The sequence below is a fragment of the Trichomycterus rosablanca genome, chromosome 9 (assembly GCF_030014385.1).
Source record: "Trichomycterus rosablanca isolate fTriRos1 chromosome 9, fTriRos1.hap1, whole genome shotgun sequence".
In the NCBI taxonomy this organism is placed as follows: domain Eukaryota; kingdom Metazoa; phylum Chordata; class Actinopteri; order Siluriformes; family Trichomycteridae; genus Trichomycterus; species Trichomycterus rosablanca.
The window spans coordinates 39,450,306-39,461,040 of NC_085996.1; the positions used below are offsets into that span (position 1 = coordinate 39,450,306).

At 41.2% G+C, this 10,735-nt stretch overlaps 1 protein-coding gene across 9 annotated transcripts in view; it reads right to left on the reverse strand.

The window, feature by feature from the left end:
* Positions 1–10,386, reverse strand: part of afdna (afadin, adherens junction formation factor a) — a 130,928-nt gene extending 120,542 nt beyond the window's left edge. For 4 of the 9 annotated variants that reach the window (XM_063002418.1, XM_063002417.1, XM_063002413.1 and 1 more), the window contains exon 1: positions 10,090–10,383. In XM_063002418.1, the coding sequence (XP_062858488.1) occupies positions 10,090–10,188 (99 nt within the window). In that variant the 5' untranslated portion in view covers positions 10,189–10,383. Of the gene's footprint in view, positions 1–10,089 lie in introns of all 9 variants that reach the window. The other 5 variants (XM_063002416.1, XM_063002414.1, XM_063002411.1 and 2 more) reach the window with 3 other exon arrangements.
* Between the last annotated feature and the right edge of the window lie 349 nt (positions 10,387–10,735).

Sequence of the window (10,735 nt, forward strand, 5' to 3'; positions counted from 1 at the left end):
GACATGAAATGTGGCCACCGTTTGTTTAATTCGCGGTTCGTTATCTGACATTCATATGAAACGCTGCACTTAGGTAAGACAGGTAAATTACAAATATAGAAAATGTCACTGGATCCTGTAAAAACTACATTTCTACACCTCTACATGACAAGGTGCTGTAACCATAAAAGAATTAGATAGCATCAATTTTGGAACTTCCACATATTTGACGGCTTTTTCGGATCAACCTACTTGTGTGAATCGACCTTTTCCCACATGAAAATGATGAAGTGTAAATATCGGTCCACCCTTACTGATGAACACCTGAAAAACCGATTGAGAATCAGTATCAGCAGCTCCTGTCCAGATACACAAACCTGACCGACACCATTCAGAGCAAATCATCAGAATGAGGTCAGTGTGATTATTCAGTCACTTGCTCTGTAAAGCTGAACATCAATACAGGAACTGAAGCGCATTTAAAAAAAGCTTCAAAGCTTTTTTGAAAAATGATGAGGGGACTGTAAAAAGTAGATCATGATGACCTGTCGACTGAAACGGTAGATCTCAAGCCATGAAAGTGTGTAAACCCCCTGGTCTAGATATACAGAATGGAGAGGTACCGTAATTGACAGGGATAAAAAGAAAAACAGCCACTAATACAGTGATAAGACTTGAACTCTCACAGATTCGACTGTCTCTTTTGCAAAATGTATTTAATTTTTTTATTTTTGAAATAGCAGACTGATTGAAGGAGCAGTTTAGTAATATGTCAAAAAGTGGTTTGATAAAGTCAAGTACAACAGAAATGACTGAAATAAGGGTGAACGGAACATTCATGATCTTTGAAGTTATTTCAACAAAGTTAAAATTGGCCTATTTTTGTCAGCATTTTGTTGGGGGGGGCATGAAAATTTCTCATCTTCTAAACCACTGCACTAGGCCAATATCAGCCAGCCGGGCTTCAGCCACCTTCCATAAATGTAAGCAAATTAACCGTATATTTAATTTGGAACCGTTTTCACGCCGACCGCCCTTCATGACCCGAACCTCCCAGTTATCCGGGCTCGTGACCTGCACTAAGGGTGCACTGATGCGTCCCAGAATGTCTAGGTTCACGTGACGCCGTGCGCCTTCGCCTTCTGTATTTGACCAAGGGTGTCCAAACTTTTGAATGAGACCCACGTGGGTAAGCTGATTTTTAAAAAAAGAAAAGCATCGTTCTAACTTCTAAATCTTTCATTTTACCCTACTCCAAACTCCTCTAGGTCTTCTACACCAAACACTATATAAACTGACATGACCAAAATCAGCCTCATGTTTACCGGCGTGGAGTCTAGGGCTGCCACTAACGACTATTTCATCGATTAATCGAATCCAAAAATTTTATCCAGAATCTCATTTAATCTTCTTTTATTTGAACACTAAACTGTACGGCATAATAATCTAACACAGAACTAAATGTAAACAGGGTTTATGTTCCTATGATCACGTTCTCAAGCGCTCCATATTAAACCTCCACATTCACTCAACACTTACTGCACATTCTAAACCATGTAAACACGGTGGTGAGTGTTACGCTGTTACCGGCGCATTCACATGAGAAGCTTTTTGTGCGCGGCGGTCTAACTGAACTCGCTCAGAAATACGGTGTTACAAGATCTCCACGATTAAGAAGCGTAATGAAACGATATAGACGTGCAGCACGGCGCCGGTGCTGCTGTGGTACCATCGAAGCTTTACACAGTGAACAAACCAGCTTTTAGTTTTGTGCCAGTTTCAAGTATCACCAAACTTTGGATGATTTGGGGTTTGAAAGCTCTACGATCGTCCTCTGACTGCCGCAGACGGTGTTTTTTAAGACTGACCTCAACGCCGCCAGCCAGCGACCGGACCAGATACGACTGAGGTCACTCACGTACACAGCGAGTAGTGCTGAGGGAATCACATGAACGCTTATTTAAATAGAAACGAATGGAAGCGTTTAGCGTCCAGTGAAGCGTTTAGTAAAACTGTCTGAAAATTGTTTTATTGTGCGTCAGGGACAGTGGGAGCCAAGTGTGTAGAGCTTTGAGCTACAGACCACTGTTGGACCCTTGAGCAAAGCTCTTAACCCTCTCCAAACAAGCTGGGATACATTGGCCACATGTTTGTGTATATAAAATATAAAATAAAGCCATTGTGTGCTATTGCTTAAGAATTATCAATGCTAAATGCCTACAAACCCCCCCCCCCCAATCACCAACACATATAGCACCTGACTCTGTTAAAAATACAACTATGCACCATACAAACGCTCCAAACACTCCAAAACTCCCGATGCTTTATGCTCAGATGTTCCTTTTATTCTGCACCATAGTGGGTTTTCTGTAACAAAAGACCCCCGTCCAACCCGCGCACCTCCGTTTTACCCAAACGAACCTCTCCCCAATCTCGTTTCCTTCAGCCGTGCAGTGAAAACACGACGACTCGCCAAAGCGGAACGAGCTAAACTTCTGCAACACGGTGCAGAGCGGTCAGTCAGTCATCGCGTGGGTGGGAGAGCTCTTACAATCACTATTACACACAACTAACCACCACCAGGGATAAAAAACAATAACATCTCTGATATAAAGTCTCTGTTATTAAACATGTTCTCTCCCGTTTTGAATCAATTCTGATGTCCATAGTAATACTAATATTATATAAGTGTCCACTTGCTCACACGAAGCAAAGTCCAGCAGGTCCAGCGATCCAAAAACAGACGTCTGCCAGACGAATGTTTGACACGGCTGTGAAATAAATCCGGGCTGTGAAATCACACCCTTGTGAAAACGACGCCTGCTAAGCTTCCGAGCGTGTGGAATTAAGGGATGCAACATGCTGGAGGATTCAGATGATGTCAAAACACTGTTTCTCTACATGCTTTGTTTCCCTCTTTCACCCTGTTCTTCAATGGTCAGGACCCCACAGAGTAGGTATCATTTAGGTGGTGGATCAGACACAGCAGCGCTGATGGACTTTTTAAACACCTCACTGGACTGAGAATAGTCCACCAACCAAAAACATCCAGACAACAGCGCCCTGTGACCACTGATGAAGGTCTAGAAGATGAGCGACTCAAACAGCAGCAATAGATGAGCGATCGTCTCTGACTTTACATCTACAAGGTGGACCGACTAGGTAGGAGTGTCTAATAGAGTGGACAGTGAGTGGACACGGTGTTTAAAACCTCCAGCAGCGCTGCTGTGTCTGATCCACTCACACCAGCACAACACACACTAACACACCACCACCATGTCAGTGTCACTGCAGTGCTGAGAATCATCCACCACCTAAATAATACCTGCTCTATAGTGGTCCTGTGGGGGTCCTGACCATTGAAGAACAGCATGAAAGGGGGTAACAAAGCATGTAGAGAAACAGATGGACTACAGTCAGTAATTGTAGAACTACAAAGTGCTTCTATATGGTAAGTGGAGCAGTGAGTGTAGAAACAAGGACAAGGACGATAACTCTTAACAATAGGTGGAACAACAGACATGCAACATCCACCCTGCCAGCTGACTCAAAGAAGTTCAGCATGTCCGTCTATATGGTGTATAACACTAAACTAAACTAAACTAAATATCTGGCTATTAGGGGCTGGTTCAAGGCCTAAAGTTGGGCCCCTGAGCAGGGCCCTTAACCCTAGTTTGAATTGTACTCAGGCACCAAGCAGCTATGGAGTCAAGTCTCTGCTAAATGCTGAAAATGTAGATGTAATGTAGATGTAATGTAGATGTAATGTAGACAGATGAGGTTTTTCTCTCAGTTATTTAATCATAGTTGCATTTCTTAACGTTTAATCGTTCCTGTAGTGCTCATTCTGGGATCGATCCGTGATCTATTCGATGTAAACAACTTTAAGAATAAAATATAAACCCACACACTTCATAATGATGAACGTTGAGGGTTGGGAAGCGGACCTGAGCCATGAATGTGTATAAAGCTGATGCTGTTGGGTTTTTTTAAATGGTGCTTGAATTTTCTCACTCCGGTGTCGATTCTGTGATGACCTGCTGACCCCTGGACAAGGAGGGTGAGCAAATTTAGGACGGATGCAGGACGGGTCACTTGGCAACGTAAACAACGACTAAACGTAGGATGATGTGTTTACATTTACATCGGCATGTAGCGGATGCTTTTATCCAAAGCGACTTAGGGTACTGTGACAGTATACTGTCTAAGCAATTGAGTGTTAAGGGCCTTGCTCAAGGGCCCAACAGTGGCAACCTGGAAGTGGTGGGGCTTAAACCAGCGGCTCTTTGATTACTAGTGCTGTACCTTAACCACTAGGCTACAACAACTGTTTAAAAGCGTACTGTACCACTGTACTACAATGCAATAAAATAAGGACATTATTATACACCTAGAGTGTCCATAAATCTGGCTTTAGGGTGGACCAATGAATATCTCGTCTGCCTGCCCTGAGTCCGGCACATTGCCTGGACTGGACGCACATGTATTCGTCCTCCTTTGAAAGTGAACCAGACGCTTATAACGATCGTTACTAATTCGCCTGTCGTTGGCTTATGAACACGTCAAAAGAAACGACTGGTATTTCATTGATTTAAAGCCGCCACTATCCGTTAGGACGTCCACCACTTTACTAAGGAAATGCTCTAATTACTATTGGTACTTTAATACCAGTTCACGCTGTCGACACGCCAAACCGAAAAACGGCGTCATTTGGAAGTTTCGACTCACAAAAAATGACTCGTGAACAACAAGAGTCGCTAGCGTCAGCATGTGTTAACATTACTGACGTGTGACCGTTATATACAGTGTATCACAAAAGTGAGTACACCCCTCACATTTCTGCAAATATTTTATTATATCTTTTCATGGGACAACACTATAGACATGAAACTTGGATATAACTTAGAGTAGTCAGTGTACAACTTGTACAGCAGTGTAGATTTACTGTCTTCTGAAAATAACTCAACACACAGCCATTAATGTCTAAATAGCTGCAACATAAGTGAGTACACCCCACAGTGAACATGTCCAAATTGTGCCCAAAGTGTTAATATTTTGTGTGACCACCATTATTATCCAGCACTGCCTTAACCCTCCTGGGCATGGAATTCACCAGAGCTGCACAGGTTGCTACTGGAATCCTCTTCCACTCCTCCATGATGACATCACAGAGCTGGTGGATGTTAGACACCTTGAACTCCTCCACCTTCCACTTGAGGATGCGCCACAGGTGCTCAATTGGGTTTAGTCCATCACCTTTACCTTCAGCTTCCTCAGCAAGGCAGTTGTCATCTTGGAGGTTGTGTTTGGGGTCGTTATCCTGTTGGAAAACTCAGTTTCAGCCCAGTTTTCGAAGGGAGGGGATCATGCTCTGTTTCAGAATGTCACAGTACATGTTGGAATTCATGTTTCCCTCAATGAACTGCAGCTCCCCAGTGCCAGCAACACTCATGCAGCCCAAGACCATGATGCTACCACCACCATGCTTGACTGTAGGCAAGATACAGTTGTCTTGGTACTTCTCACCAGGGCGCCGCCACACATGCTGGACACCATCTGAGCCAAACGAGTTTATCTTGGTCTCGTCAGACCACAGGGCATTCCAGTAATCCATGTTCTTGGACTGCTTGTCTTCAGCAAACTGTTTGCGGGCTTTCTTGTGCGTCAGCTTCCTTCTGGGATGACGACCATGCAGACCGAGTTGATGCAGTGTGCGGCGTATGGTCTGAGCACTGACAGGCTGACCTCCCACGTCTTCAACCTCTGCAGCAATGCTGGCAGCACTCATGTGTCTATTTTTTAAAGCCAACCTCTGGATATGACGTCGAACACGTGGACTCAACTTCTTTGGTCGACCCTGGCGAAGCCTGTTCCGAGTGGAACCTGTCCTGGAAAACCGCTGTATGACCTTGGCCACCATGCTGTAGCTCAGTTTCAGGGTGTTAGCAATCTTCTTATAGCCCAGGCCATCTTTGTGGAGAGCAACAATTTTATTTCTCACATCCTCAGAGAGTTCTTTGCCATGAGGTGCCATGTTGAATATCCAGTGGCCAGTATGAGAGAATTGTACCCAAAACACCAAATTTAACAGCCCTGCTCCCCATTTACACCTGGGACCTTGACACATGACACCAGGGAGGGACAACGACACATTTGGGCACAATTTGGACATGTTCGCTGTGGGGTGTACTCACTTATGTTGCCAGCCATTTAGACATTAATGGCTGTGTGTTGAGTTATTTTCAGAAGACAGTAAATCTACACTGCTATACAAGCTGTACACTGACTACTCTAAGTTATATCCAAGTTTCATGTCTATAGTGTCGTCCCATGAAAAGATATAATGAAATATTTGCAGAAATGTGAGGGGTGTACTCACTTTTGTGATACACTGTATATATATAATTATTACTATTATAAATATTCTGCTCTCTAATAATAATAACGCTCCGGCCGTCTTAACCCACAACACACACAATGTGTAAATGTTCCAGCCAGCTTCCGGCGTAGTGATGAAGCGTCGCTCCCTACTCCCTACTCTGGATCAGAATCTCACTTAAAATGGTGGAGTACCCTACGTAGTGCACTTCACAGGAACAGCCGGGGTGAATGGAACGCTCCTACAGAATCGGCGCTAATGGTTGAAAGACGCTTTCTGAACCAATCAGAGCTTCTGATTGTAATTGTTAGTAAGAAATGCTGTTATTTGCATTTATTCGGTTTGCGTCACACAGATGACGTGGTAATGAAACGCTCGATCGGCTTTCTAACCACTTCCTGTTTTACTTCACCACCGGGAAAAGTTTGGAGGTTTTTAATTATAAGCACGTTTACAAAATAACGGATTCTATTCCTAATGGGACGCACGCTTATAAATGTAATAGCATCTGGAAGAACAGAAGCTAAGGTAAGCAGCGGTTATGATTGTTTTTGCCGTGTTTGGGATTTTGGCCGCTGTGCCGTGATTTATCGAGCGCTTTTGTTCTGTAATGAAAACAAAACGTATCAGTTGAAGCTTTTAACTGGAACCTTCTTGTTACAGAAATTACATTCATTTACACAATGAGGAGGAAAGTAAAGACACGAAGTAAAACGACTAAATACACTCGCTAATCTGTTGTTGTTTTTATCTGAACTTACAGATTATTTCTTTATTTCTACGCTACATTTCCAGTATATGTTTTGTGTAGATTATATTGACTCGTGACTCGAACATTGAAGTACGTCGGCTCCTTTAGATTAAGTAGAGAAACTGGAACGCCTGTGCATCACACCATAGTTGTTTTGGAACTCTCACTTCTAAAGGTCAAACCAGCAGCTTTGTCATTGCAGAGCCTGAAAATCCACATTCATGAACATTTGCCATCATTACTGTCAGCTGAAACACTTCTGGTTGCAGAAAACATGCCACATTAGTGCCAAAAACAAACATCATGCTGAGAAAACAATCATATTTATAGTTTTATTACATCCAGCCGGTGTCCCCTGGCCTGCATGACTGAGGTTTCAAACCCAATGCGCAGGCTGGCTAAGGTTAAACTCGCCATCAACCGGCTGGTTAAGCACATAACACACAGCTTTTGAGGAAATGCAACCCAAATAAACAAGATCTGCTAAAAATAAGCATAAATTATCATATATAATATTTAAATCCGAGCATTTGCATACATACATACACACACACACACAGTCCATAAATGCACTAGAATACATGTAGCCACTAGCTAAACTGCTAATAAACACAAACAAATTCCACAACTCAACATAAACACAGAGATCTGTGTGTTCTTTATAACTTAAATAACTTAGATATAATTTGCATTTAAAAAGTTATATATTCTAGATCCAGCTTAATTAGTTTCAACGATACTGAGCTTAACCGGCTGTTAGCTATGAGCTAACCGCGCTAGCTGTAGGACTTCGTTCCTAGCTAGCATGTCACCGATTCTAATATCACAATAAAACCTTCGATTAATTGATCACTGATTAACTATTTTTTTTAACCAAAACTTATGTGTTTATTATTTTAACTTTACATTGACATTAAACATAACACGGTGGCTGTAGCGACCAGTTTGCTTGACAGAAACTAGCCCTGCCTGGTAACAACTTCATAAAACCAACTCTTTATGTCAACTAGATTTTATTTATTATATAAATATTATGTGCAGCGTGGTAATAATTATATGATATTTCTGTGTACGTGTTGTGTACGTTCACACCATCATAGCAACGACTAGTTCTAGACCTATTCGATTCCTCGGTTCGGAGTCGACTCCCATTCTAAATCCAAGTATTGGAATCATTCCAGCAATCGATTCCATTGAATAATTCCAAGCTATTTAAGTAAATACTGTATAAACAAATTAACATCAGGTTTTACACCTAATATAGGTTCTTTAAGTAAGTTTTTGCTTTGATTACAGACCATGCCAGTAGTTACATTTATCAAACTGTAAAAACTACCTGTTGTCTTGTATGTTCATACCATAATTATGCAGATTTAATTAATGACATACAATGTCATACAATTGTGATTATTAATTCAACTGCACGTCTTGCTCACTTTCTGGCACGTATATTTTATTTATAATGTAATGGAGCAGTACTAATCACCCAGTTGGACCTGAATTAAATCCTCGGGTCTGGTCACTCACCGGTTGTTCAAAGTTACACATTTTCCAAGCATGGATTTCCTCTGGGAATTCTGGTTTCCTCCCACTTCCCAGAAACATTTAGAAGACGGACTGGGTGTACTAAATCACCTCTCGGTGTATTGTACTGTAATAAATCACAAACTTTTGAGATGACTATATGAAATAGAGTATTGAAACCTAATGTGTTGTATGCTGAGGCTTTCCAGTTACTAAATATTCACTTTATTCCACTGTTTTGAAGGTGTTGAGTAAAAATATTAATACTACTGTACAGTATAATGGCAGTGATTTCATTTGAGGTTACATAAAGTCATTAAACCTTAATTCATTGAATCCAATTAATTCAATCCAAAACAGAGAGAATGAGGAGCTTTTTCTCACAAGCTATCGCCTGTATATATAGATATACGTATATGTATATGCATGTATACAGTTTATATATATATATATGTATATAGACTTGTATTTGTATATAATAATCACAACTCTAAAAGAATTATGTCACACAATACTGTATATGTTCAGTTCTTGCACTTTTCTTGTCACTTTTGCACACTTGGTTCACTTTAAATTGCTTTTATTTTAATTTAATTTAAATATTCTATTTTTTCTACACTTTTTACATTTTAAAACATTTCTATTTTTAGTATAAATATATATTTTGTCTTGAATTTGGCCAGTTGTACTGTGTACGACTATGTATGTGACAAATAAACCTTGATTTGATTGATTTAATGATTGTAATCATCTCACTGAGCTTAGAATTAGCTTGAATAATTGCAATTAAGTGGCCTAATAATTACTGTACACTTTCAGTAACATCTATAAGTTAAGTTTTTTTCCTATAGTACCCATGAAAGACAATAAACCTTGCAAATGGTACTATTTGACTTAAATTGCACAAATAATATCTATAAGTGCACCTTTTAGCCTTACCCCGCTTTAGCTTTTTGTTCTGTGTTGATGTCTTATATTCTATTCTTATTTTTATATATATATATATATATATATATATATTAATTCTTTCCTGTACTACATTGTCATGTTGTGTGATGCTTGTGATCATTGTAAATTGCTGCTGTAACACTGCAATTTCCCCTCTGTGGATCAACAAAGTAATCAATCAATCAATCAAATCAATATTGGAATGTAAAAACTGCACCGTGTGTCGGAATCGACTCATTTGCGATACAATTCCCAATTCCTAGAATTAGATAATTTGGGAATCGACTCCCGAACCGACTCCCAGGTAGGTATATTAGTAGCAAGTCGAGTAAAACCCTGGACTGGACGCAAGTGCAAAACCACTTCGATAAAACCAAGTCCGGTCACGTTGTTTGATTAATACTACACTCAGCTCTTCTATAATGAGGTATAATAGCGTGCGTGTCGAATTTAGTGTAACCGGAGCTCTGCGGCCTGGTCGCTGATACACAGCCGGGTTGTGTCTCACCTCGGTCGGCTGGCTGATCTCGAACAGGTCAAGCCGGTTCGCGTTCCAGTGGTTGATGATGTCGGCTAGTTTCCGCCGCTCCTCCTCTCGGTTCCCCATTTTCGATCAATCCACGGGAATTCTGCTAAGTATCCACGCGTTTATAAACTATAAAACAGCTGGACTGGTTGTAGCGCGGCGTAAAAAATAGCTGCTAGCCGGTAGACGCGCCTCTCGGTTCGGTTCTGTTGTGTTGTTTCCTCCTCTACTGTTCTGTTCCCCTCTGTTCTTCCGTGTGCGCGCCTCCGTGTCTCGCTCTCCACCGGTAAGCTTGCACTATGCGCGTTCTCGCGACACAATACAATCGCTCGGCGGCGCGCACGATGATGTAACGTTATTCCCTCTCACAAAAGCGCGTTCACCCAGCTGTAAAATCCAGCTAAACTACAGCGTGCAACTTCATTTCGCTCAAAATAAAGCGGCATTCGCTACTAAATCAGTATAAAACACTTCAAAACATAATATTCATCATTTATTTATTTAGTTTTATTCATTCATTCATTTCAGCATCGAGTTGGTCGCCACAAAGAAGCACTAGGTGCAAGGCTGGAATGCATTCTGGACAGATATTAGCTGTTAGCTTCAGCTATTCTTTCTCAATCCAAAA